Source organism: Aaosphaeria arxii, assembly GCF_010015735.1.
Source record: "Aaosphaeria arxii CBS 175.79 unplaced genomic scaffold BU24scaffold_9, whole genome shotgun sequence".
Classification (NCBI taxonomy): Eukaryota; Fungi; Ascomycota; class Dothideomycetes; order Pleosporales; genus Aaosphaeria; species Aaosphaeria arxii.
This window is the reverse complement of record NW_022983482.1, coordinates 1583852-1610902: the sequence shown is the minus strand read 5'-3', so window position 1 is coordinate 1610902 and position 27051 is coordinate 1583852. Positions and strand designations below refer to the sequence as shown.

Here is a 27051-nt window from a genome sequence, read left to right as displayed (position 1 = left end):
TAGTTGTATTAAAAATTGAACGGTGTTGTGGAGAATTATGGCTGCGGAATGATGGATACGTTATGAACTGTTTCCTGGTAACTCCCGATGTACGTACATACCTCGTACTGCCATACTCGGGAGAGGAAGAGGGGCTGACTCATGGAGGCAAACATTACTAGTACGTATGAGGTATAGTCATGATGCCATGACTGACTATATAATCACGTGCTAAATGCGCCTCCCAAATTCCCAAAACAAAAAAGCCGAGATTCTTATCGATAACCAAACTCCCCACTACCCTAGCACACAGTAGTAACTAGCTAGGTACGCAGTAGCGAAGTACCTGCTCTCATAATATACTAGAGCGTGTACTCCATACCTCGTATCATAATAGTCATAGTCATAGTCATAGTCATAACTAGGTACCTAACTACCTACCTAGTCATGTCATAGCAGTCATACATTTCATCTCTCTGAGTTTGAGTGGGTGGAAAGTACAACCACGACCACAACCACAACCACAATTATCACCCACCAACACCACACTCTTTTCATCCCTTTCCGTTACTGCTCCACGCCACACACACGCACACACACATTTCCTCTCTCTCTCTCTCTCTCTCTCTCTCCCTATGTAGGTAGCCATCCCACATTATCCTTTCTCTACATAGAAACAGTAGCAGCAGCAACAACAAACAACAACAACGACAACAAGAACAACAACAGCAGGTGATAGCAGTCCTAGCTGGTCATCGTTGTGATTACAGATCGACACATCCTACCCCTACCCAATTCTCACCATCTCCCCCCTTTCATCACAAGCACCATTTTGATCCGAAACTCATCATGCCCTAGCACCAGTCGCATCGTATCTTCGACTCTGCAGATAGCCATCTGCCCCGGTTCTTCAATGCCACGCAAGAAGCCCAAGAAGGGCCACAAGGGCAAAAACAACAAGCCAAGGCCTTTGCCACAGCGCTCATCCAGCAATATCCAGACACCCCCCGCCCATCGTTCCCGTCGAGGTAACACCTAGAGTAAATTCGCCCAGTATCGCTTCCTCTAATCCGACATCTAGACATTCCACATGCCTTCTCGCTTGCAGAAGAAGCAAGGTTTACATCTGGCCATCGTACTCATACCTTTGAGTCAGGCACAAAGCTTCGTCACCGCCCCGTTCAATTCGTCAGCGCCGGCCTTTTGCAAGGCACGATTCCTCAGAAGGAGTTTTCGGCCCTGCCTGTTGGTCTCAAGACTGTTCAGGACACAGCCATCTCATTAGAGTCTCTTTCTGGTCGTCACGCCATCAAAGTTCGCGGACCAGAGCCAGAGCCAGAGCCAGAGCACATTGTCGCCGCTGCCACTGCATCAGCAATTGCACAATTGAGCATTCGCAGCGAAAGCCCACAGCTTCATGGACAGAACTCTGATTCAAGCAGCGAGGACGAAATTGTCTTCCAGGGGCGATCTGCCATGCCTGCTCCAACAATCTCAAATTTTGCCCCTGCACCCCAAAAAGAGACCGACCCGAATCAGTCACGAGGTAATGTCGACCTAGATATCGATGCATCGAACTCCACTAATCCTGGCCAAAGGCAATTCATCACCAAAGGTGATGTCCGATCCCGATCCTGATGAAGACAGCGTTGTCCAGACCTACTTCAACCAACGACTGGGTGGACAGTCCAAATGGATGGTTGGAACAACACCTTGGGAGTCTCGGTCCAAACCCGGCATTGGCTGGCTTCCAGTTTCCGACAGACCTGAAATGGCCACATTCCTAGATGACTCTACCACGGCCGCTATGGATGACTACCTACAAAACACACAGGAGTTCAATGTACAAGATAGTCTTAAGGCTTCCTTTGTACGCCGAGCGCTGGATGTTGGCCAGGATGTCCCCACTCAAGAATCAACAGATGGTGAACAGGGCAGCTCTGCCGACGAGGCAAACTCAATCGCTGAAAATATTGACGAGCTGAATGAATGGGACTCAGACTTGATTCGTGATCTAGGAGATATCAGTACCTCGTACAGTTCCGTTTCTTCCGAACCTATCAGGCGCATTGTTTCCAAACGAGCTCGCAAGAGCGGTCTACAGTATCTTGTCGTGTACGATGGACACACTCTAGACGATGCACGCTGGATCCCCGCCAGGCTAGTCAAAACGCCCCGAGAGCTGGAGCTTGTAGAGATATTCGAATCCTCACACATGGAGCGCTACCGTTCTAATGTCTCTGCTAGTGGAAGCGACAGTGAGTCGCTCAGCCTCGGTGCTAGCGATTGGGATGACGACGAAGATGAAGGCGACGATGACAACGACGACGATGATGACAACGCCTTTGAGGACGCGGGTTTGTCGCCTAGTGTGATTGGCGATGGGGACATGGATGATGAACATATCGCACGAATACTTCAGAAGCAGGAGGAACTTGGATTGGGATCAGACGACATTGTTCTATTTGGGCACGATGATGTACATGGCGCAGCTGTTGCTTCAATGAACGATTCTCATCATCGAGAAGCATCATGGAAGCGTCCCTATTCAAAGAGCAAACGCCCACAAAGAGGGTTTCCTGTTGCATCTGCCATGGCAGAAATGCTCGAACAGGATCCTTATGATGGATTTGACATCATGGACACGGAACGTCCATCTCTGCGACCAAGAAAAAAGGGACGTCGAGGTCAAATGCCCCCGGAGTTATCTGATTCGGACCTGAATTCTCAGATGCAGGCCGCATGGGAGAAGGACCGTGCTACAAAACGGCTCAAGAAGGCCGAGAGAGAGGAGTTGCGAAAACAGGGTTTACTTGGCCGGAAAGGAAGAGCAGAAAACCCGAACGACAAGTACCTAGACTTCAATGAAGTCACGGAAGAGATACGCGAGTTCATGTTCTCTAAGATGCAGACTCTTTCACTGCCTCCGATGGAAGCAAAGCGCCGCGCTGTGATTCATCAGTTTGTTCATCAGCTTGGCCTGAGCTCTAGGTCGCGTGGAGACGGGGCGAATAGATTTACAGTCTTGTCCAAGACACTCAGAACGAGAAGGATCGATGACGAGGAATTCGATGATATCGTGGGTCAGAGGCGATTCAAGACCCGGCTACAAAGTGCCACGCCTCGGCCTCCACGGAGTAATGCGAAGGGGCGTGCAATAGTGTCATACAGGGACGGAGATACTGTGGGAGCATCGGCTCCTGAGCTTGGTCCCGATAATAAAGGTCGACGTCTGTTAGAGAAAATGGGTTGGACCCAAGGCACCGCTCTCGGGGCTCTGGAGAATAAGGGTATCCTACAGCCCATCACACACACCGTAAAGATGACTAGAGCTGGGCTTAAATAGCCATATGCCTTCAACTTTCGGTCTAAAAAATCAGGCGGCTACGCATTCCAGGATGTCAAGAAAACATGGCTTCGGAGCTCTGGAAAATGGTGTCATTCGTGCAGCGTATATTATCATGATGCCAAACATCCCCTCAACCCGTGGTTACCACGTGTATCAACATTGGCCTATAAGTGTTCTAGCACTGGGCTCTGATGGATTTTGGAGGCTATAGCATGATGTACTTTTACCTCTAAAGTAATTGTTTGGTCTGACTCGATTCTAGTGTTCATTGAAAACGTGCACATGAGGCTGTTCGCCGCGCGACTTAACCGACTCCATTATAGGTAGACGAGGGCCGTGGGAAAGTATGGGTATATGTCGTGGTCACCATTCATGCAGTGAAATCGAACGAGGAGTAGAATCACATGGTGAAACTATGCTCATCTAGCAGACTGTACGTTGTGATTTGATGCCCAACGAGTTCAAGAACAGCCTCGTCACTACTTGTACATTAGATGACAGACATTTCCATCCTGTATGTTATGTCGTTTGGGATGTCTATATATTGCTTGACTTGGTACAGTATAGCTATGCAAAAGTATCGAGAAGACAAAGCGACAACGAGAGTTGACAATCCCATCTAACAAACCCACTCTGGTTCCAATTAGCACGTCTTGATAAACGTGCAGCAATTCACGTTAAGTTTGCCTTCATGACCGACCCTTTGTCTCTTTCGACAGGGTTTCCGGGTTGTATTCACAAGTTGCTACGAATGATACGATGTATCGGTAATCGGTCAATTAACTCTGCTTCTGGAAGCTGATCATCCATATTTTTAATCTACTCCAGGTCGAATCTAAGCTACGATTGATTGAATGAATCAATTGCCATATGCGTCAAGCCAGGCACTACTCTGTCGACTTACTACTCAACAGTAGACAAGGATTCTAAAGGTCAGCGAGACCGCCAAGATTCGCGATGTGTTCTGCGGGCGCAATCAACCACCTCGCTCACCGAATTCCTTCGCCCAGTCCTCAAACTCCTTAAGGCCCTGCTTGCTCACGCTCGGCCGAATGGTCTGGAGACTGGCTTTGAAATCTTCGAAACGAATAGGACGGATCTCATCCATCGTCATATGCAGTAATTTCTCGCCGAGACTGCGTAGTGGACCCATAGCTGCATCTTTGGCTAGCGCTGTGATATCGGAACCTGAAAATCCTACGTGATGATTTAGTAGGGCTTTGCACCTGGAGTGTGCGCGAGGCAATGCATCAAATGGCTCGACATACCTTCTGTTGAAGCAACTAACTGGTTCATGTCTTCTTCACTTAATTCGTGTTTCTGGTGGCCGAGTAAGGTCTGTAACTGCGTCCTTCTTACATGGTCCTCGGGCAGTGGTATGTACTGTCGCCTCACAAAACGGCGTCTGGCAGCTTCATCAATCGCCCATGGAATATTTGTTGCAGCTAGGACAAGCACGCGACTTGCATCACCTCTATCCTTATCTCTCTCAGTCTGTTCTCTTCCTGCAGCTGCCCTTGCAAGGTCTGACCATTGGATTAGGAATTCAGTCTTAATGCGGCGAGTCGCTTCGTGTTCGCCAGTACTTGAACGTGAGGAAAGGAGTGAATCAATCTCATCCACAAATATTATTGCGGGAGCGAGAAGCTTGGCCAAAGCAAACAAAGCACGCACAAGTTTCTCAGATTCCCCGAGAAATTTGCTGGTCAAACTACTGGCCGATATTGCGAAAAATGTTGACCTCGATTCTGTGGCTACAGCTCGGGCTAACATGGTTTTCCCCGTTCCTGGTGGCCCGAAAAGTAACATTCCTCTAGCGGGCTCTCGAAGGCCCATGAAGAGATCTGGCCGAAGAAATGGATAAACGACTGTTTCCTTCAGAGCAGACTTTGCAATTTCAAGCCCTGCGACATCGTCCCAATGGACTTCATCACCATGTATGACTATTTCGTTGAGAATCTGTTGAGCAGCCGACTTGTCAACTCCACGCGGTAAATCTTTGAGTATTGCTTTGACTCGCGTTTTCCATTCATCCGAGCCAGTTTCTGAAATGCTAGTTTCTCCAGCCTCCGATGTTGGCGTGGGGGGTAGGTCGGCACGAGCCGATGGCTCCTTTGTTTTGACCTCCTGGAATTCCTGCTGCATTTCTGGGTTTTGGGCACCTGGAGCATCGAACGCGTCTGCTCCAAAAGGATTCATAGGCACATGGCGTTTTCCATAGTTTTCAACCAACGCGGGTGACTGCGTCGAAGACCGCGTATCATGCTTTGTTTTCGACGTATTATTGCCTTGAACTGAATTACTGAATGATCGGACCGCAGCAGCGCCCGCGACAACCCGTCGCTTGGGCACTATCGTCGAGTATTCGTCTCTATAAGACAAAAGCGGTGGGCCTTGCCTGTGCGCAGTGTTCGCTCGGTCTGGTGTCGTGAAAGGGCTTTCTCGAGTGATTGCAGGCAGATCCTTTGGAAGGGACCGAGGGACCAAATGTGTAGCAACGGTTTGTTTACTTCCACTTTGACCTTGCGGCTGACGTGTAGTTCTGGATGATTCCGGTTCCAATGAGTCGCCTGTTCTGAGAGGATGCGACGATGATGACAATACTTCATGTCTTGGTGTAATATTTGGCTTCTCAGAATCTGGACCGGCACCAGGCCGATCGAATGATGATGGTGCTGAGGCCATGTTAGGCCGCCCAGGCGATTCTTTACTGCTGTGAGTCTCCGTATGCAGAGGTCGACTGGGATAGCCATTTGTGGTGGACTCCCAAGCCTGGGTGGCCGCCTTTGCAGCAGCCTGTGGCCTGGCTCTGGCCGAATTCGGCAATTTCGACGATGAACTTTTGCTGCCGTCTTTGCCTGGCCGTAATGTACGCAACATACGGCCTCTCTTTTCTGGCGACGGCGTACGTGACTTCTTGTCCTGATTTGTAGGCTGGGGAGAGAGCGAGAGACTGCTGGAGGCCTCCGTGAGACTATTCAAGCGAAGAGAATCGGTACCTGAGCTCCTACGAACCGGAAGAGCGGGTCGATGCGGAAGTGGAGGGCGTGAAATATCTGAATAGCCAACTGGGGGAACTGTGCCCCCGCCCATCCAGTTCAAGTTACCGGCATCGTCTGCCTGTGCTGATACTTGCTGCGGGATTTTGGAGGAAGCGGAGGCTGTGGATGTGCCTATTGTTTTCAAACTCTGGGCGGATGCTGGGAGACTTTCATCAATATCCTCTCTACTTCTCTTCAAGGCCTCCAGAAGATCTACACGTTCCTTGCATTGTAACTCCAACTGACGGAGGGAATCATGCAATGCCTTCTCTGTCTCGGTTCTCGGGCGATAGTTGGAGGAAACGCGGTACGCATTGTGATAATAGATCTGGTCCAGCGCGGTCCGCCATGAACGAAGAGCCTCAGCCTCGTTGTTCTGCAACGGACAAAGATTAGCGGTGCGCCTGTAGGCGTTTGGGGTATTATTACGCCTGCAGTGGGTAACGAACCTGACTTTCGAAATACACGGCCGTGGAGCAGGTAAGGTAGCATTCGTCATATGTCTTTTGCATGGATGTCGAGGGATTGGCACGCATGGTGGCAGGAAGAGTGCGTATACTTCCTACGCGTGCATCCACTGTAGTCTTGGACTGGAGCAGGACGGCCTTGTTGCTGTTGTCGAGGTTGGCGGGACGAGTCTGGTATTGAGAGTTTCAGGTGTGCCAGAGCGCGAGTGGGCGTAAGGATGTGAGCGTGGGATTCGTGTTATTGCTGTGGTGTAGCAGTGACACTGGCAGTATGTAGCAGTGGCAGCGGTGATTAGGTGGTAGACCAGTAATTGGGCGACTGTGACGTAGCGTCTGGGTGCTCTTCATCGTTCGATGTCATGAGAATGAGACTTGTTGAGGGCAAGACAGTGCAAGTCAACCTCTCAATCTTGACCTCGACCGTGACTTCGCCATGCAAGAGTCAACTGAAAAATCCTCGAGATGGGTTGTGGCTGGATGCCATGTACCCAGACGATAATAGTTACCAGGTAGGTAGGGTAGGGTGGCACGGAGTAATTGCAGTGAGAAGAAATGGCGGAGGTGGGTGGCTTGGTCTTATCGATTGCGTACCCTCCTCGCCTCGCACGCCTCGTACTTGTATGTACCTTGGGAAACCAATGGGACAAGTAGGCAGTCTCTGAACAACATTGAACATTACCTCGTATTATTCCTGAGTTTCCGTAGACTTGAGTACCTAGGTAGGTGCCTGAGTTATGTTGTGCAAGAAGTGCTAAAAGTCCGTGAACAGGTACGTGTAACATTGCTTAGCTACGTCTAGGTACCTAGGTAGGTAAAACGACAAAGACAACCTAGGCTATGCTATGGCCAGGGGTGAACATGTATATATTCATCTACGCCTACCAAACGTCGTGTTGAAGTCATTCCATATTTCAAAGGTATGTTACAGTAGGGATTTGCCCACGCTCCCTGTTGAACTGAGCATCCAAACGCCAACTCATAGCTCAAATGCGACAGAGACCCCCAAAAACTGACCACGAAATGAAATGGTGCGTGATAAGAAAAGAACAGGAAAGAAACAGAAAGATGAAGAGCAGAGGTGAGGAGAGGGGGATGAACATAATAAATCCAGTCGCTTTTGATGATCTGACTCCCAAAGCGATGCACATGTTCCCACATTCCGTCTAGATATCCCAAAATTTGCGTATCCATGTCTCTGCCCCGTTTGAACATGGGAAAGGTCGCTTCCAAGGCGTTACTCTATTTTGTGCCAACGGGCCGGGCGGAATTTCCTAGGTAATTACACACCACAAACATTCACAGCAGTGGAGTTATTGCGGCCCCGCATTATCTATTTTCTCCCCGTGCGATGAAGAACGCTTTTGCCATTTCGTAGGCCGACCTGAGCAACGCTTGTCAGTAATTCTGCAAACCTTCGTCGAACATCCGACTCACCAGCAAATGGCAGTGCTAGGCATGGTTGTGATGATCCTAGGTTTCAGACCTCGGAAGTACCCCATGTAGCCTTCTCTACGATGTATGACTCTGGCTGCCTCCCATAGCCCAGAAACATTTCGTAACTCTGGATCTGTGGCATTTCCGCGTGTTTGCAATAATGTCTTGATGACGTCCAGAGGTGTCGTGAGACCAGCGGCAAAGCCACCCGCTAAACCTCCTGCCGTGCAGTGTGTTGTAGGATCATATCGGCCGGTCGGGTTGATAACCTTGGAAATAGACTCATATGCCATGAACTGAAGCGCAGTGAAAGGCACAGTCATACACAGGGTCGTGGGATAGGATACGTAGAATGCGGATATGCCTTCGGTGCGAAGGACTTCCCGTGCGCAGTGAGGGACGGATTTGTAGACTGAACCATGTAACTGCATGCGCTGTTTGATGACTACAGAGATCAGCTGTGTAGGACATTGGGTTTGGTGGGTCTCCTACCATCGAATGGATTCATCAGTGCATCACTGGTGATGGTGGCTGCGGCTCCGCTAGCAGCTGCGAGGCGATTAGCGGTTGATGTCTTTTTCTTTTTTAAAAAAAATTGGCGGATCAGTACGAACCAGCTGCAATTGGGTGATGCTCATCTTGGTTGCCCTCGTTGCCACCGAGGGCATGCTTGACAGCTTCGTAGGACGCGAAATAGACAGCATGCGCTGGACCTGTTGAATAGTTTAAGAGAGGATTATGCACATAGCTGCAGGAACCCTTTACGAACCTGCTCCAAGTACGACGCTTGACAGTCCCCTCCACAGTGTGCGAAAGCCTTCCACTCGTGATATTGTGATCATGGCATTGGAAATGCCACTGTACATGGCGGTGGGCGAGGGGTTTACGACTTGCATTCTGGTCTTGGGCTCGTTAGCAAGTGAGATGAGAGCGGCAGCATGCGGTTCCGACTGCAGCTTGGATCAACGCACCTTCAGCAGATCGACTGGATACATGACAGAGTGTTCCTATTGCCGCATCAGCACCATAGTCCCATGTTTTGTGGGCCGTTTGTTTTAACGCACCGCGATGCCGGCGAACGCGCCAGCGACCATGTTTGCGGAAAGGGAGAAATTGGGCGGTAGCGATTCATAGCTAGAATGATCCATGTCAGCGCCCTGGGCTTCATGGGGAACTATAGAGAGGAGGGGGAACAGAATGGGCGAAGAAGTCGGGGAGCCGTACTCATGTTCTGCTTCGTGGACTTCGGCATGGCCATGGGTTGCCATGGGCAATGCTCGCGACGGGGCTTCGAGTGCCAGCTTGATGAGTGAGTGAGTATGTGTGGGCGATATGGGCGATGGGCGACGGGCGACGTGCGACGGGCGACGAAAGGTCAGATGCCGTAAGGTCGAAGGTTGTAGTGGAGGGAAGAGGAGGCGACGGAAGAGAGCGTGGGGGAGAGGTCGAGATACCGGTAGCCTACCCTGTTATCCTGATCTGTTGTGTGCCTCTGGTAGGAATTGGCGATGAGGATGACGAGCTACTGTAGGTAGGTAGTCCCAGGCGTGGTCTATGAGTAGCAGTAGGTGTTGTAGATTGGTTATGGTTCAGATAGTTGGTCGATAGGTGGACAGGCAGGTAGGCTGGTAGATGGATGGGTAGGTTTGGTTTGAAGGTCGAACGAATCCCGCTTGAGGTACACACTGGTAGCCAGTGTACCTACACGGTGCGGTAGGAGTACGGTACGATATGGTCCTGTAGAGACAAGGAGATGAGTCTAAAGATTGTATGTATACGTAACTACTGTGTAGGTAGGTGGGTGGTAGTAGTTAAGTCAGTTTGCGAGTAGATTTGATAGTTAGTTGGTCCCAGCCACTGATGGAAATTCTTATGGGCGGGCCGAGCGCCGAGGGCCGCAATGGAGAAAACCGAGAAATGAGAAATGAGAAACGAGAAACGTCGTCACCGGACAAGGACAAAAGCAAACGAGGAGACGGACAATTCGAAGATGCTGCCATTGACATTAATCTTTCTTTATTCTTTCCTGTGTATATACGGAGTACAAAGTAATTGAATATATACAACTCATTCTTCTATGGCAATACCTACTCTCCTGGTACCTTGGTAGGTACCAAGTACATTGACTGGAACTTGAGCGAGGTAGGGAGCACAAGTACCCAGGTACTTCCTAACTACCTAAAACCTAAACTACCTAACTAGGTACCTAGTCACTCTAGGGTTAGGTACCTCGTAGCACGGTACGAGTAGAGGTAAGGTTAGGTAGTCAAGGGTAAAATTATCAGATGCTGGGCTGACTGGGGTGACTAGGATGATGAAAAATCTGATCTGATAACAAGAATCCTCGCCGCTGCCGCCGCCTCCGCCGCCCCACCTCACCTCTCATTTTTATTTTTCCTTTCTTTCGCTTTACAACTCCCTACACAGTAGGTACCTAGGAATCAGTATCTCCGTATACTCCTATCGATTCATTCAATAACGAGTACGGAGTATATAACACAAATTAACAAGGGAAAAGAAAACGTAGATATGAGGAGGCATCTACTCCGCACTCCGCACCTAGGGCAGTCAGCTGGGTATAGAGTACCTGGGAACCTATTCCATGCCACGTACCTACCTACCAACCTACCTAGACCTAGGTGTTTAGGGCTAGGTACCTATGCCCAACCCTGTCCTTCTTGTAGCATTTGGATACAATCTGCGAGTGAATACTTCGTGCGTTCGTTTTATACTGACTCCCCTCTTTTGTCTTGCTCCGAGACCCCGATGTGCTTCCTCTTTTCACACCACAATATCCCCTCCACGATAGCTGCATTTCCGCATCTCCTCCCACCTTACTAGCTTGATCAACCCGACGTCGGGACCCACAGGCTCGTATACTTCCTCTGTCGCCCTTCACGAACAAAAGGAAAGAGAACCCAACTCGGCGCATGACGTCCCAGTCCCCAGTTTGATGCACCTCGGTGTATGCACATAGCATCAAGGGAAAATGAATATTCTTATAACATTAACCTAGGTAGGTTGACATATATACCTCGTACACACGGCAATCTTACAGATTCTTACTTCCATGCCCGATAGAATACGACGCGGCCATCTTCAACAGTCGCACCGTTTATGCCATCTGGGGAAACTGACTACATCCTTGATATTAGAGACCCCAGATAGATAGCACAAAAGTCGATCGAACCCTAATCCAAATCCGCCGTGTGGAACGCTGCCGTAGCGGCGGAGGTCAAGGTACCATTCAAGCGGACCATCTGACATCTGGCCGTCAAGTTGGCCGGACATCGAATGCCGGAGCCCACGTTCATCCATGGCTTGAACGAGTTCGGCCAGCCGGTGCTCTCTCATCGAGCCGCCTACTAGCTCGCATATCTCCGGCACTAGAAGATCGAAGCAAGCGACCGTCGGCTGCCGAGTGTCTCCATCTGCTGTTTTCGAAGGCGCCATGTAGAAAGGCTTCATACTTTGAGGATAATTTATAACGAAGACCGGTCCTCCGCGCCCAAGCTTCTCGGCTAAGAAGCGTTCATGTTCTGTTTGCAGACCCTCGGCGTGATCGGGCGGGAAATCGAAACACACCTCACCCTGAGCCACAGCATCCATAAGATACACTATAGCCTCATTGTACTCGATCCGTGGCCAGGGCCCATCCACAAGGCCTTGCCACCTTTGCGCCAAACCAGCTTCGGATATCGTATCGCCGTCGTGAGGCTCGGATTTTTTTCTTCGAGCTTGGAGCAGCTCCTGACCAACGTAAGAGGATTGGAGGTGTCGCGCGATGGCGCGCAGCATATCCTCAACCACATCCATGACTTCTGCCATGTCCTCTACAAATGTGAGTTCCGCCTCTAGCATGTAAAACTCACTCAGATGGCGAGGCGTGTCGCTTTTCTCCGCGCGAAATGTGGGAGACAATGTCCACACTTTGTTGACGGACTGGGCAAACGCTTCTAGATGGAGTTGGCTCGAAACTGTTAGGTATTTGGGTGCCTGGAAGAATTGATCTTTCGAAGCGGCCTGTCCATCTGCAATGCAATTCGGAGGAGATTTTGCATCTGGGGACACTGTGAAAACCTCACCAGCGCCTTCGCAGTCAGATGATGTTATCAGCGGCGGATGAACTTGCACGAAATCAAGATTGGAGAAATGTTGGGTCATCTGGGCTATAACCTGCGACCTGAGTCGCAGAAGTAAAGCGTTGAACGGAAGACGCGAGCGCAGATGAGGCAGTGTGCGTAGGTACTCTGATGTTTGGTACTTCTTCTGCAGTGGACTTGACTGCCTTGGCGTTAGAATCGCTCTGCAGATGCGGACAGCTTGTATATATGAACGGCAGCCCACTTACAGCAGCATCATTGCCCCCTAGAATGCGTATGCCCTTCGTCACTAGTTCGTGTGTCTGGCCTTGCCCCGGGGATGGAGTCCACTGGCCGGTGATTGCCACAGCTACGCCCGTAGATAGACTGGCGGTACAAGTAGATCAGCATGGGGTTGTCGAGAAGTGGGCGATGACTGACTTTTCTGCTTGCTCTGGAGACAAAACGGCCTGGATCGTTTGCAGGCTTGAGCCATCGCCTACTGCTGCAAAAGCCACACGTTTCTGTTTCCGCACCGATCGAACGAAACCATTTACAGTAATGCATGGAGCAGCACTAGCATCGGCTGTAATGATGGAGCTGTGCTGCGAGTGACCAGGCTGTGGGTTCAAGAGCGAGGCGATAGAAATAGGAGTGAGGGTGGAGTGAAAGCGTGAGCGGCGCCGTGAAAGTGCATCCAGAGGAATAGGAGATTCAACGGCGCGGAAAGGGCATTGTGAAGATTGTTGCAGAGGTCGGGACAACCGATGAGGCAACAAGTGGAGAATTCTAGCAGTCATTGGCGTATTCGAAACTCGTAGCTTTTAGTGGTGTCGTCGTGTACTGCTCCTTTTCGACGCTATTCCTCGCCTTCCTTCTCTTCTTGCTTTACTCCCTCTTTTCGCCGTGTTTGTCCTTGTTCAACACTTCTCCCCCCTCTCTCGTAATCTTCTTCCACCGCTATTGCTACTGTTGAAACTGTTGCGGTAACCAGAGACGATTACTCTCTGCGTTCTTTCTATTGTACCCTTACCCTTGTCCTCAAAGAAAAAGGAAAAACAGGTTCAGGTGAAAAATAAAACACTTTGATGGGAAAGTCGGGGACAGTCCGGGATGTTGTTCGGCTATTTGCTTTTTCTTTTTCTTCCCTTTTTCTTTTTTTACCAAGGGGTGAGAGTTTAGGGTAGATGCTGCTTTCAATACAGGGTGCGCCTAACGGGATACTGAAAGCTTCGAGTATGGTTATCTGTATGGTGCAGTAGGAATAAGAGTATGAGTATGGAGTAGATTGACTGTTCTGAACGATAAGAGGTCAGAGCAACAGGGGCGGGGGGGGTTTTGCAAAGCTTGGCATTGAGCAATCAGCAATTAGATCAGACTACCAAACAGCAACCAACCAACTAATACTACCACACTCGTACATTCTCGTAACTAGGTATGTACTAAGTAGTGCTAGGTATCTAACTATACCTGTACCTTAGCAGCAAGGTACGCCTAATTGCTCATTACATCACTATCATCGAAGCGCTCGAAGACTTGTCGCTGCCTACATACCATATCTCATAAACGGAGTACACAAGCTGCATGCCGTGCACCGAGCATGGCAGCTCTCACCTTGAAATCGATGGAAGGTCTCCTATCCAACCTTAGCCCTCCGTACTCCGCACCGTTGTCCTTAACATCAGTACAGTATCATCGAAGAGCATCTAGAGTTGGAATAGTAGCTAGGAGAGATTCGTGGATCGTCGATTATTGTGTAGGAGTTGCAGATTGTGTCTTGTCAGTATCGTCAGTACAAAGTATCGCCTGCAAATATCGCCAGTGACACTACTCCGTACTCGTTGTATCGCTTCTACACTCGTGTCTCACAATCTTTGTGTGGCAATGGGCGCTCAGCGCTGGCGCCAGGCGTGCCATACATGGGCGCTGGGTGTACGGTGTATCTACCTCGTACACACAATACTCTACGGCTTGCCTGGGGCCTCTCTCTCTAGCTTCTCAGTAATTAGTGGCATGATCCATGGCGGGGATGACTTGGACGTCTCGATTTAGGGCGCACACGATTCGCGATCCATGATCTGTTTGTGTAAGGGAAACGACTCGATGGCCAGCTGGCCCCGCCCTACGGGCCTCTGGGAGTCACTCCCGGCGCCGCCTCCCATCAATCGTGGCACTTCAACTGTCATCCACCCGTAGACGAGGTAGCGCAGTGTTTATCTCACACATCTAGGCTTTGATGAAAGGCCAAATGTACGGAGTACTGCATGTGTGGAAATTTGCAGCCAGTTGTTACGGCGTATGTACTGTTACGACAGCCTTGCTTCCCCACTCTATAGCGTATAGAGCCCCTTGCGCGTCCTTGACGTATTGTAACCGCAAATCCCATTCGCACGAGAGCTGTCACGGTAGAAGCACTACTTAAATTGCGGTATCTACGGTGTACAATACATGCAGTTGTGCGCACCAAAACCCAAGTATCTGTCATGCCAGGTTAACAATATTGATAGAGTGTGTACTCCGTACTCCCATTATCATAATTAAGTCACATGCAATTTGTTTTTGGCGAGCTAGGGAGTGTTCCATTTGGTCACACAAGGCGACACACAGATAGGGCAAAGCACACAGGAAACACAGACCGACGTGGTGGCCCTCCCAGATGTTTCAATGTTCGTTTAACAATGATATCAAGTGGCATACCCCTGCTGTATGTACGAAGCACTGGAGTCAAAGCCTTATACGAGTGCTCTGTATAAGCCACGAGGTCCCATCTCCATTCGGGGTTTTTCCACTTCTCTTAAACCTGCGAAACGTCATCGTCGTCGTTGTTGATTCGCCCAATGAGCTTCCACAATCTCAGTCGGGTCACAACGTGCGGATATGCTCGCCCTGAAGCTGTCCCAATTGCTGAAATTGACGCGATCGAGACCATCCAGGTTGATCATTTGGTGAGACAAAGTACGTGATACACACACGTCCTCAGGACAGGACGGTAACCATGAGCCACTGCTGTGTATGCGGAAGTATGGGCGAAATCCGGTAACAGCCAATCCTGTGCCGCAAAAACTCTCCATCCCTGCAGCATCCGGAGCCCTCTACCGAGCATCGACGCGCTACTCGTGCAGGATCTCACTAGGAGGCCGTCATCGTGCGGTCCCAGATCTGGATCTCCATGCCTGCATGTAGGTAGGTCGGCAGGCCTAGAAATCTTTCCATCGTCTGTACGGAGTACATACTCATGGTCCTTCTCACACAATGCCCCGCATGTGTCGCCTCGTTGAATCATCTTTCCGCTCATTGTACCCTAAGACTGACATGCGTGGCCATCGAGCTCGTCCAGCCAATCTTCCACAAGATACACTGAGCCACGACCCTAGCAACATGTGGATACGCCTCCCTCAGCACGCATCGATCTATCTGCTAGGAAACGCTCGGTTCCGGAGCTCAAATGATCTGTCCCTATCCTACTTTGTACTAGGTACTACTCAGGTCTTGGTTCATGCTGCACCTCGATACAACTGCGCGATGGCGGCGGGATGCCGCCCGTGTTTATGACCTTGAATATGCAGTATGGCTGATTTCCACCTGTCCTTCAGACACGCCATCGGCTGCCAATCGTGTGTTAATAGGCGGGACGGTGCATGCTAGTGAACAGCTCCTAGTCCACTTCTTTTAAGATCCCTTCACCTCACGCCCTTGGAAAAGATGTACTCATCGAAATTTCGAATACCTCGCCCGTTTCACCTTATCTGGAACCGATCAGTCTTCACTTTTCATTCTATTGTTCAACCGCCTGGCCAGGGCAGCCCCTTGTCAAGATCTTTATACTGCCAGACTTCGTCGTCTCTGATCTGTTTCTCACATTGGTTACTGCACAAATAGAATGCCTCCGGCCCGTCAGAAGCCGTCAGATATAGCTGGAGAGGCGAAACGGCATTATATGCCTCTTATCCTGAAGCACTACATAAAAGATCCAGTGACCTCTTACCTCTACACCGACTCAGCCTCCATCAAAATACCCCCAGATAAGAAGTCAAAGCAGAGGCTACGAGTAGCTGTCGTGGAAGGCGATCCTGTTGACTACGCTCTTGGCTGGTACCAATACTCAGAAACGGATGCCTCTAACCAACAACTCACGAAACGTATTCCTGTCGTGAACATGGCAAATGAGAAACGTGCAGGCGGTGACTGGGAATCTGGGTTGATGGCACCCGAAGAATGTTTCGCCCGAAGAAGCAATCTTGTTCAGGCACTCACAATGCCGTGGGCTGTCCACCTTTCACCGGGCCACAACCTCTATCCAATTCCTCAACGAGGAGGTGTTTATTCACCGCAAGTGTGTACGTTTATGTCAGTGTACGTCAGTAACGTGGAAACTAATTCATGTGTAGATGTTTTCCGAGATGGTCCGGATCAGAATTATGCACACTGGAAAGAAATGCGATGGCTCCCAGTAATATCCGTTGCGCCTATACGAAGACCAAAACTTGATGAGGCGGGTGAATGCTATTCTTTCGTGCAAGAGAAAGAGCTCATGAAAGAGAAAATGCGGTCTGTTCTCCGCATTGCTTCCTACTGTGGACACACCAGTCTTTGCATTGGTGCGTTTGGTGTTGGCCCCATCTTCCGCAACCCAGTAGGAGAAGTGGCAAAGATGTGGAGGAAACTTCTGTTCGAGGAAGAGGAATTTCGTGGAGTCTTTACAGACGTGGTGTTTGCAATTGAACATAACGTGACAGGGAATTCTTCAAAGGGAGGACTGTCTGAGGCGGATGTTTTCCGCGAAGAGTTCGATCCTTCTGCACTTTTCCCTACCCAGTACTGGTGAGCTCAGAAAACAAACCGCAATCATGTACATGATGTCAGTGGCGCTCTCCCAGCCTTCGATCATACTAGCATTACAAGGGTAACGGATGGACAATGTTGGTGCAAGCCTGCAAGGTAGATTCATATGCACAAGGGTACCCTTTTCACCAATGAGCGATTAGGATCTTCTTCTGAGAAGAATATCACAAGTCCCGATGGGACTTTCTGCATGGCTTATTTCGGTTAGTTAAGAATTCATAGATGGCACTAATGTAGTGCCTTTTTTCATTCCATCGCCAAGTGTTTCGAAAGGAGAGGGTTGGCACATCGGGTTGGCCCCGTGGATCAACAGTTTCAACCATAGTTAGTTACTCGTACTCATGATTCACCTCCTAGTTAAAGCATAGAGATATTCCAAGATATATCGTACTCCGTACCATCTTTAATACATGGAGTAGGAGGACGGTAGACCCCTGATGGCACCCCGTACCGCCTTCACACAGTTCACTTATTCTTACATTACAACCCTTTTCCTCTATCGATAGTATGGGACACTACTCTGTATCTCGTGTACGTTCGATCACATACGACACAGCCTTCAAATGCCTGAGGGATGGCCTCTATTTTACTGAGGAGCAATGTAACTCTCCCATTGATAGATCGTACCTACTGCAATGCGTATATATCTATTGTGACCAAATGTTGGCGTACGAGATGCAGTTGTTCAAAGATTATAGATATGACCTCAGCACCAATATGCATGATCACATGCTGACGCCTTGCACTTCCGGCAGAAGCAGTATTCGACTCAGAGGAATGGATCAATGGAGGTTACCTTGGGCTGGGAACATCATAAGTACCTACATGATACAGTCTTGGTTTAAGTTTCGTAGCTCCGTACTCATTACAAATATCGTACAAAATATACAAACCATCATGATAGAATCAACTCTGTTGGCGGGTAGGTAATTGTGGTGCGACGATATCTCCCCCTTCGGCTTCTATCTTCTTGATGGTTTGCTCTTTTTGGTAGTTTACGACGCGCTGTTTCTTGAAGTATTCCACCTAGGTAATCGTAAGCTTTACTTTACGACGACGGAATAGCATTCTGACAAGGTGTCATGGTAGGAACTTACCCAACTGTGTGCGCAGTTCTTTTCAAAGACAACGTCTTCTTGTCCACAGGCTCTCGTTGCAGCAGACTGGCCGTTTTTTGTGTTGATGCTGTCCAAAATTTTGTTGCGATCCAAGCATTCGAAAAAGGCGTCGCGGGCTTCGTAGCATTTGACTCTGTTTGTCCGGCTGGGGGACTCGAAAGCGCCACCAGATGTTTTCTTCACGCCATCGTTCCCGTCTGACGAGCTCCACGGTAGCCAGCCCATGATGTGATTCGGTTTGGAAATGACCTAGTGCAGGGCTAATTCATGCAAAGTTCCTGCAAGTCAGTCGGAAGTCTGTCAAAAGTAAAACGACTAATCGAAATTGTAGAGTAACTCACTCTTGGTGCTTGATTCGATGGTGTTAATGCTCTGCGGTTCTTGTTGCGTGATGTTCTTATTGTTGGTAGCTGTCGGGGAACGGACCGCCGCGGGGAAACAAATAGCCGGCCCTCGGGGTATGCCTGCATGAACACCCGTCTAGACACGGCGTCTCCTACCCCATAATCTTCCATCACTTGCTATTTGAGTGTATGTTCAGTGACACAAAATCGACTCTTTAAGGCCGATGCCACGTCGACGTCGCCCGCCTCGACCTGGCGCACTCTCAGATCTGTCGCCAACCCGGATCCTTTCGCAGATAATAATCCTCCAAGTTGCCTACTATGCCTGCGCTGCAGTTCTCATCATATTCACAGCCTTGGTAGCGGGAAAAGAAATCAGCGCCGATTTGCTGTTCAGCTGGCGTAGCCTCCGCGGCGATACCACTGTTGGATGGACTCTTGGTCTGGTTTGGTTGTTGAACAGCCTGGCTTGGTAAGCGCCTGCGATAGGGAAAAGCGAAGCTCCCCATTAGCTGACTTAGAGACCAGTGTTGTTTTTATCTTGCTACTCATAGCGCGCTCGAAGCTCGTTCTCGATTTTGCGGTTACTGTTCACTTCATTCACCTCGTGGTGACCTCATTGTACTCACACGCCTTTCCGTCCAATCTTTTCTGGTGGGGCCTACAACTGTGCAGCGCTACACTCATGACGTCTCTTGGTGTTTGGGCATGTCAGTGGCGTGAATTACGACCCATTAATTTTGGTGGCAAGGCTAGACAACCAACAAATCAATCGATAGAGGATACTGAGGTGGGCCATATAGAGAATGCCGGGAGAGGTGGTGGTCGTGATGGAGCTGGAGAGTATGAGTTAGTTGGCATAGATCGACGAGAAGGGCATGTATAAGCTTTTGTCTATGTGAAGCATTGCTAGGTGTTACGGTTCTACGTTCTATTCTGGGAAAGAGGCAATGGGTGTTTTTGTGCATATGAGACTCCCCTGATGGGATTGAAACTCAATTCTGTATACTCCACATTGTATTTGAACATTGGTAATTAAACTGATGGCACCGAAGAGAGTGGGTAAAGGCTTCTTTACTCGTTAAATATCACTTATTTTTCAGCCCATCGCTCGGATTCATCTTGTGGACAATTAGATCATTTTTGATACTACATCTTCTCGTCCATATAATCACACTGGCTTGGAGTATGGGTAATCTGGAAATGTTCTGGTCTTGCCTGTAACAAGGAGAAGATCAAAAGCGAAATGAGAGATTACCTCGAGCGTGTGACAGTAAAATGACTCCTGTCTTCCAGGTCGACCCAAGAAAAGAAAGTTTCTAGGACTGTAATTACATGCTTTCGAACTGGTTTGGCTCAGTTACCAAAACCAGAACTAGAGAATGATGAATTACAGGCCTGCCAGCCAGGTAACTACCAGGTAGGTAAGCACGGCTGAGGTAATCAATTGCCTACCTAGGCTGCTATTCGCACGAACAGTGGCACGAGTGGATCGCTAGTGCAGAATGCATGGAGCTACTTTCAACGTCCGCCAAGCCATATCTCACTCGTTTCCCGACTCTCCTCTTGCAACTTTCCCACACGCGAAAGCCAACACAAAAGAACGCCAACAGAAGATACACCAAGCAATGAAACAATCTTGCTGTCAAATCCCTCATTGGTGGCTTGAACTGATCACCTGCATTTCGTGAATCAGCCTGACTGAAAAGAAATGCATTAAGGGAACAGAGCGCAGGGAAGGAAATAGGTCTTTGATAATGGATCCCGCAGAAGCACCTGACGCGGCATGGTTGCAGCGACATTCGCGCTATTTCCGATCCTCGATAGGGGACACTCCAGTTGGCCATTCCGATGTATCAGTTGCAAACTCCATCGTCGTGGAACAGCCGAACAGCGCCACCGGAAGGACTTTGCTAGCTAATCAACAGTTCCCCGATAGTCGATCACATGGCGACTCACTACATGGATCCTACCACTCACCCTATACTTACCCCTCTGGAACTATAGATCCCAGTCACCTCAATGCCCATTTCTTGCATAGTAATCAGGCTCGACCGCCGCTACACTTATATCAAGATGCCCGGCTTCCAGTCTCAGCGGCAGACTTCACGCCAACACCGGTGGCAGTAACTGTTCCAAGCACTACCGCTGCAGATATTACTACTTTCAACGCAGCAAGGCTTCGCTCATTCATCCATGACGGTTTCACAGCTAATAGCCCCATCGTCCACGAAGGTTTCATTCCTGCCCCTGGTCACGAAAATGATGATGATTTTGACGACCTCAATTCGTCTCTAGCCACCGGCTATCGGAATTCCTTGTTGCAGAAATACGATGATCAAGATAGCAGTGATGAAGACGAAGCAGACTTAGAGGCACAGGAGGAGCGCCTGATGCGAGAAATTGAACGCAAGAATGATAATCCAGAAATTGATCAGGACTACGCAACATCTGATGCTGACGATCAAGAGGACGATTTCGACGAAGTGCTACCCGAGGAAGAATCCCCTGAAGAAGATGAAGAAGCTGAAGAAGAGGATGATGTTGAGGATGAGAACTGGGCATCTCGGGCACGAACCACAGGAAGTAGGGGCAGGGGCAGAGGTCGCGGACGGGGCCGAGGACGGGGCCGAGGTAGATCTGCGATTAGGGGCAGGGGCGGTTCCCGTGGTTCTACACTCACAGGTGATGGGGATCGAGAGGTCGGGAGGAAAAGAGGCAAAGAGAAAGGAAGACGGGGCCCTCGAGCGATTGCGGACCCTGGACCAGAATTCAAAGATTTACAGAGACGGGCAAACGATGCGTATCTATCCAAAGATTACGAGGAAGCAATCAAGTGTGTGAACAAAGCGATTCAATTGAACCCCGAGATCTTTGCTGCTCACAGCCTACTCGCCGAAATCTACCATGATATGGGCAATGGGCAAAAAGAACTTGAAGCGCTAATCGTGGGTGCACCAACGAAACGAGACAAAGATTTATGGCTTCACATTATCGATCGTATCAAGGCGATTGACCCAGAGGAGTACCCAAAATACGATACTGTCACCAAAACAGCACTAGTGCTCGAGTGTCTACGACAAATTATTCTCCTCGATACAGATAATTACGACGCACGTCAACAGAAACTAGAAATTGAGGCTCAGCTGAACCATGTTTCCAGGGCCGTAAAGCTCTGCCGAAAGATGCTTACCATGCGTCCATCTGACGATGAAGTTTTGAAGATGATGGCTAGCTTGGGCACCTCATCCGCGAAACAAACGCGAATTCACCTACAAAGGATCATCACAACGTTTGAAACCTCTATTGCGTATTTTTTGTCTCACGACGAGCCACATTCTAGTAATATGGATTGGTCATTGCTCAATGTTTATTTGGATTTACTGGATAAATCTGGCGCGTTCGATCGTGGCTTAGCGCGATCGAAAACGTTATCCCGATGGATCCAAGGTAGAGAATCTGAGACGTATTGGGATGACCAGTTGGATGATCGAGAGTTTGACCTTGGGGACACCCCGAGACGCGTTGCTGTTGCCGCCTTCACTAGCTCGTCTGCTACTGGCAGGTACGGCGACACACTGCCGTTAGAGATAAGAGTAAAAATGGGGTTGTTCCGGTTGAAGCGTGATCCGCCTGATTTATCGGAGGCGTTGCATCACTTCCGAATGCTTGAACCTGATGATAATGGACCACACTCCTTTCTATTCGACTATCCCGACCTTTTCCGCGACGTTGCGGGAGCACTTCATGCATCTGGACACGATAACCAGGCTCTGCAATTCTATGAGCCTGTCTATGATAAATTATTCGAGGAAATGAGGCTGAAGGATTTCATTGGAATGTATAGCTCCTACAGGAACCTGCAACTGGTCGATAGATCAGATGAAATGTTACCGATTTTCGACAACTGGAGGCCCGATTCGCTTGAGGAACTGGCTGTGCTAGCGAAGTTCTTCGAGGACAATGACATGGACGATGCTGCATTCAGACGAGCCGAGACTGTATACAAGAGCGGTGGTGCCCATTTACTTCGAAGGATCGGGTTTGAGGGTCTACCAGATCTCCAGGAGTACCTTTTCCAGGAGAGAAAGAAAGCCCGAGGGAAGCATGGTACAAGGAGAACCCGAGTTACAAAGCATTTGCGCCACCTGAAGATTGCCACGAAAGATATAGATGAGTCAGAAGATGAGCATGTCGACCAAATACCTTCCTTGGGGCCAATGACACAACGGCCGGACACCGGCTTGTTCCGCGTGAAGAATCGGATGCCAGGACGTCATCTGAAAGCGTTTCTACCAGATGAAATTCCCGGCACAGGTGTACCTAATGATGCTATTAACCATCGGCTTTTCAGACGAAAACTAAACAACCTAGCTAGCGAGTTTCCGGAGGAGCTGAAGGCAACAAGAGCGCAACATAGAGACATCGTCGCCAGCTTTGAACGACTGAAAGTCCTCTCGAGCGAGGCAGAGCGTGGGTCAGAGGAAGCAGTAAATGAGTATATTTCTGTCGCTCGCGAACTCATCGAGGAATTTTCCACGTTTGACTTATTCTACTACGATAAAAAACATGAGTTCACAGGGTATTTTCGACCAAAGATTGACGGAGACATATGGAAGGATTCTGCGCTAATGGTGCTTGCTGTGATTGCAAACAAGGTGGAAGACGGGGAAGAGGAGCCCGAAATCACACAAAAGCCAGATCGTACGCCAGAGCATTTCTATGGTGTCCATTTTGACACCTGGTTCGAAACTTTCGCCCAGTACGCTGTTCTTATGGCCCAAAGGGGCGACGAACATCGATGCTACAGTACTATCGAGTTAGCGAGTCAGTCCAATGTGTTTACTCGAAAGATTTACCAGCACCGGCTCCACGTTTGCCAACTTGCCTGTGCCCTTTTCCTCCAAGACTCGTTGAAGGCATGCTCCGCAACCCGCTGGCTCATGCGTGCATATCCCTTTAGTACCGATCTCTTCAGGATCTACGGTAGCGTCAACCGTATGTGTTCTGCTCCAGAAGGATTTTCCACCGGCGCATCACTCAAATTCTTCATGCGATACGTTAAGACCATGGACTATGCGATACTTGATCCTGAACAACGAACGACCTTCAACTTTCGAGGTGGCGACCATGCCAACAACACGAAAAACACAGTGTCTTCTGAATTCGTTGATTTTGCGAAAGACCACGACCCGGCCTTATTTGCACTGTACGGACATGTCCTCACGTGCGGAGGTGGCTACTTAGCTGCCCTTAATTGCTACTTTCGGGCATATGCTCTTACTCCAGAAGATCCACTGCTCAACCTATCCATTGGCGTCGCGTACATTCAGCACGCGATGAAACGGTTGTCGGAGAATCGGCAATTTCAGATCCAACAAGGTCTCTCATTCGTCTACAAGTATTATGAATTACGCACCAAAAGCACAAATAGAAAGCACTACTCGGAAGCGGCTTTCAATGTTGGCAGAGTTTGGCATAGCCTAGGACTTATAACCCAAGCGCTACAATACTACAAGTTGTGTATTGAGTCTAACATTGGCAGCCAGGAGACGGGAATTGTATCAGACGAATATGCACAGCCCAAGCAGAGAACAGATGATTTTACTGCAGAGGCAGCGTTTGCCATTCAAACCATCTATTCATTGAGTGGCAACTTTGCTGCAGCAAAGGAAGTCACAGAGCGCACACTAGTCATTGAGTGAAGCCTCACCGTTGGTTCAGCTGATAAATGGCCCATCCACACCTGACACCTCGCGATGGTCATCCAGTTACTCAATTCAATTCCATGGCGGTGGTTTTACACTGCAGATACAGATAGATAAATGCTATTCTTGTATTCTCTATGCTGTGCAAATTAAGTGCGCAAAATGCTTTTACCTACTCTCGCTATTACTCTAACAAGAGTTAAGCATCAATTGCCTTGATGTCAAATTAATGAAGTACATCGTGCAGCTTACCAAAATCGCCTTAACTCTTCCGTAATGTTTTGTGAACTTTTTAAAATAAAATAAGTATGTTATCAATGCGTGGATGATGTACCGAAAATCGCTGCCAGAGGAATGGTTGGCTGTGTTCAAGTCATCGACTTCACGAGGGTCACAGGACCAGACTCCATGACTCATCGGGGTAGTTGAGCAGTTGAAAGTTGATCAGCGTGGCTATGCAACTGCTGGTGGTACTGCGATAAGCATTGCTTGTACGAAGAAAGCGCTTCATGTGAAGCGCTTTATACGTATTGGGTAGTGTTGGTGCCGTGGATGAGGGTTGTGATATGGGATCTGATAGGGACAGGTGATCCAGAATTAAACTTATTGATATGCTAAACACTAGCTAATTTGTGATATTGGTACTGTAATTTACACAAGACGAACGTGGAACAGCATAGGCACCAAAGAACAAACCATGTTAATTCCGGATCTTCTCTCGAGTGTTGGGGAGTAAGTGAACTGTGGAAAGATGGCAACGCCGAGAAATCATTCTTATGAAATCCGTGTCACTTTTACGCCTTTTTGACAAATTGTGTCTGCAAGATTTTGGGCGACTTCTTGTCTTCTCATGGCGGTTGATCGCAAGATACCTAGCTTCTCACCCTCTAGGCGGTCTGCGAGCTTTATCAGCGATTTACCACCTTCCAGGGGAGATATGTCATCGGTCCCGTAGGACAGCCCAAACCCACCAGGTGAGGCCTGATGTATCTCTGGCGTCCGAACGCTGCGGTTCAATCTCCCAATACTCATTCTATTTCGACTGGTAGGTGTTGTCATCACTCTTGGTGTGTGGTTCGGCCTTGTTACAGCTCTGGAGGATCTTGGTGGGGTGCCAACCTGGCGCAAGGATGACGACGATGATGAAGGGCGGCTATCATCCATGTTCACCTTCCGCATTTGTTGTTCCAAAAGAATGATGTCGTTGTTCTTGCTTTCTGTCATCTGTATCAACCGATTGACAGTCTTCTTCACCGCCTCTACGGTTGGTACGGCTGTACTTTTCCCGGTGGCGGCATGGTTGCTTGAAATTCTGCTTTTCAATAGAAGTGTCGCTTCCTCCATCTGGCCCAATAAAGTGAGCAACCGAGCATACTCAATCCTCAATGTCTTCTGTTGATCAGAGAGCTCCTTCGGAAGAGCTGATGTACGGAGTTCTTCGGCCCTTTCAGGGTCTTTACGCGAAATGATTTGGCGGCGGATGTCATTTAATTTTGTCAGGAGTTTGGCCCGATCACGCAGAAGTTTAGTAAGTTGGCTGAGTTTGTCAACAACGTTCTGGATCCTCCCGTCTTTCAATTCCGATTCCAAGTCATCTATGAGCATTCGTAGGTTTTCAATCTCCCCTAAGCACCAGTGATCGTACCAAGATCCGTCTTCGCCCTGATCAACAACCTCTTCAAGGTCTGCACGTGATCGTTCCGAACGACTTATATGGTATTGGACAAATGATGACAAAGAGCGGCTATTCAGACCGACAGTATCCACCATGCTGTTGATATCTCGATATAGCATTTCAATTTGTCCAGGAGTACCCGTTTTGGTGACTGCGCCGGCATAGTCTTGATGCGCGATAAACTCCGCTAATGTGCTGCTAGGAATTACCTCACTGGCAAGCTCTTCGCGGATACGTTCGTTCTCGCTATCAGATAGGTCGGACAATTCAGATCGAGCGACTGCAGATTTCGGTTGTTGTTGTTGCTGTTGTACCGACGAAGAGAACGCGGTGCTTTGGGGATATTGCTGCTGTCGCCTCGTGCCTAGTATAGACGTTGACGCTGCCCTCTGTGGACTGGGAGAGCGTAGTTGGTCTTTTGTGCGATTTGATGGAGGGAATATGGTTGAGGGATTAGGAAATCCCGTAGATTGTGCAGAAGGCGCTTCCGGAAAGAGAGATTGTGGAGTCGGCTTTGCGGGTAGTGTGCCAAATTTCCAGTCCGGTTTCTTTGGTGGGCCTCGGGGCTCATCACCCGACCGCGACGAAGCACCAGATTTGATGGTTGGGGGTGTTGGGGCGGCGGGGGGAATGCGTCGAGATTGGTTCACACTGTCTTGAAGAGACCAGCCCGACGTTTGAGAGCGAGCGCGTCGAGTGGCATCCGATGGCGAAGGTTCCTCCTCCTCAGGATCGTCCTCTTGTTCTTCGATTGACAGATCGTCGTCGTCATTCTCGTCGAGGGGGGAAGAAGGTACATCGGAGCCCGGAGCTTCTATTTTGATAGCAGGACTGCCTGCAAGAGGGGGAAGGTCATCATCGACTGGCTTCGAAGGTTTCCATGTTATAAAATCAGGAGGCAAGGGAGCAGAATCAACATCAGTCGATTGTTGGTCATTCGCATTTGGTGAGGAAGACTTGCGAGGAGGTGGATCCTTCGGTGTGGCGCTAGGTAACGGGACAGCAGCATCGC

At 49.2% G+C, this 27051-nt stretch overlaps 7 protein-coding genes across 7 annotated transcripts; 4 read left to right on the top strand and 3 right to left on the bottom strand.

The window, feature by feature from the left end:
• Positions 1 to 760: 760 nt before the first annotated feature.
• On the top strand, positions 761 to 3551 carry BU24DRAFT_289563 (uncharacterized protein). Its single transcript, XM_033522816.1, has 3 exons — positions 761 to 1007; positions 1061 to 1525; positions 1578 to 3551. Exons 1-3 carry the CDS (start codon positions 893 to 895, stop codon positions 3323 to 3325), a joined length of 2328 nt encoding a protein of 775 aa, XP_033380146.1. The 5' UTR covers positions 761 to 892; the 3' UTR covers positions 3326 to 3551.
• A 522-nt stretch (positions 3552 to 4073) lies between these two features.
• BU24DRAFT_426913 (AAA-domain-containing protein) lies at positions 4074 to 7380 on the bottom strand. The gene is made up of 3 exons (XM_033529084.1): positions 6819 to 7380; positions 4597 to 6745; positions 4074 to 4525 (listed from the first exon to the last, which is right to left on the bottom strand). The coding sequence occupies exons 1-3, from the start codon at positions 6903 to 6905 to the stop codon at positions 4305 to 4307; spliced, it is 2457 nt and encodes an 818-aa protein (XP_033380145.1). The 5' UTR covers positions 6906 to 7380; the 3' UTR covers positions 4074 to 4304.
• Positions 7381 to 8162: 782 nt separating this feature from the next.
• Positions 8163 to 13152, bottom strand: BU24DRAFT_466473 (asparaginyl-tRNA synthetase; the record flags this gene model as incomplete). Its single annotated transcript, XM_033532365.1, has 10 exons — positions 8163 to 8217; positions 8271 to 8715; positions 8763 to 8819; positions 8885 to 8983; positions 9040 to 9172; positions 9242 to 9277; positions 9335 to 9571; positions 11409 to 12554; positions 12622 to 12739; positions 12794 to 13152. The coding sequence occupies 10 exons, from the start codon at positions 13150 to 13152 to the stop codon at positions 8163 to 8165; spliced, it is 2685 nt and encodes an 894-aa protein (XP_033380144.1).
• Positions 13153 to 16129: 2977 nt separating this feature from the next.
• Positions 16130 to 17268, top strand: BU24DRAFT_289408 (uncharacterized protein). Its single transcript, XM_033522815.1, has 2 exons — positions 16130 to 16689; positions 16741 to 17268. The coding sequence occupies exons 1-2, from the start codon at positions 16233 to 16235 to the stop codon at positions 17175 to 17177; spliced, it is 894 nt and encodes a 297-aa protein (XP_033380143.1). The 5' UTR covers positions 16130 to 16232; the 3' UTR covers positions 17178 to 17268.
• An 832-nt stretch (positions 17269 to 18100) lies between these two features.
• BU24DRAFT_466471 (uncharacterized protein) lies at positions 18101 to 18537 on the bottom strand (the record flags this gene model as incomplete). Its single annotated transcript, XM_033532364.1, has 2 exons — positions 18101 to 18220; positions 18292 to 18537. The coding sequence occupies 2 exons, from the start codon at positions 18535 to 18537 to the stop codon at positions 18101 to 18103; spliced, it is 366 nt and encodes a 121-aa protein (XP_033380142.1).
• A 292-nt stretch (positions 18538 to 18829) lies between these two features.
• BU24DRAFT_426905 (uncharacterized protein) lies at positions 18830 to 19779 on the top strand. Its single transcript, XM_033529083.1, has 2 exons — positions 18830 to 19128; positions 19185 to 19779. The coding sequence occupies exons 1-2, from the start codon at positions 18881 to 18883 to the stop codon at positions 19540 to 19542; spliced, it is 606 nt and encodes a 201-aa protein (XP_033380141.1). The 5' UTR covers positions 18830 to 18880; the 3' UTR covers positions 19543 to 19779.
• Positions 19780 to 20413: 634 nt separating this feature from the next.
• Positions 20414 to 24441, top strand: BU24DRAFT_444003 (TPR-like protein; the record flags this gene model as incomplete). Its single annotated transcript, XM_033530613.1, has 2 exons — positions 20414 to 20696; positions 20832 to 24441. 2 exons carry the CDS (start codon positions 20414 to 20416, stop codon positions 24359 to 24361), a joined length of 3813 nt encoding a protein of 1270 aa, XP_033380140.1. The 3' UTR covers positions 24362 to 24441.
• Positions 24442 to 27051: the final 2610 nt, after the last annotated feature.

Excerpts from the sequence above, each read along its gene's own strand:
- BU24DRAFT_289563 (XM_033522816.1), top strand. The coding sequence starts at position 893 with ATGCCACGCAAGAAGCCCAAGAAGGGCCACAAGGGCAAAAACAACAAG. Across the intron at positions 1,008-1,060 it reads CGCCCATCGTTCCCGTCGAG|ACATTCCACATGCCTTCTCG; the intron begins GTAACACCTAGA and ends TCCGACATCTAG. Across the intron at positions 1,526-1,577 it reads CGACCCGAATCAGTCACGAG|GCAATTCATCACCAAAGGTG; the intron begins GTAATGTCGACC and ends TCCTGGCCAAAG.
- BU24DRAFT_426913 (XM_033529084.1), bottom strand. The coding sequence starts at position 6,905 with ATGCGTGCCAATCCCTCGACATCCATGCAAAAGACATATGACGAATGC. Across the intron at positions 6,746-6,818 it reads CCGTGTATTTCGAAAGTCAG|AACAACGAGGCTGAGGCTCT; the intron begins GTTCGTTACCCA and ends TGTCCGTTGCAG. Across the intron at positions 4,526-4,596 it reads GTTAGTTGCTTCAACAGAAG|GATTTTCAGGTTCCGATATC; the intron begins GTATGTCGAGCC and ends ATCATCACGTAG.
- BU24DRAFT_289408 (XM_033522815.1), top strand. The coding sequence starts at position 16,233 with ATGCCTCCGGCCCGTCAGAAGCCGTCAGATATAGCTGGAGAGGCGAAA. Across the intron at positions 16,690-16,740 it reads TGTTTATTCACCGCAAGTGT|ATGTTTTCCGAGATGGTCCG; the intron begins GTACGTTTATGT and ends ATTCATGTGTAG.
- BU24DRAFT_426905 (XM_033529083.1), top strand. The coding sequence starts at position 18,881 with ATGCCACGTCGACGTCGCCCGCCTCGACCTGGCGCACTCTCAGATCTG. Across the intron at positions 19,129-19,184 it reads TTGTTGAACAGCCTGGCTTG|TGTTGTTTTTATCTTGCTAC; the intron begins GTAAGCGCCTGC and ends CTTAGAGACCAG.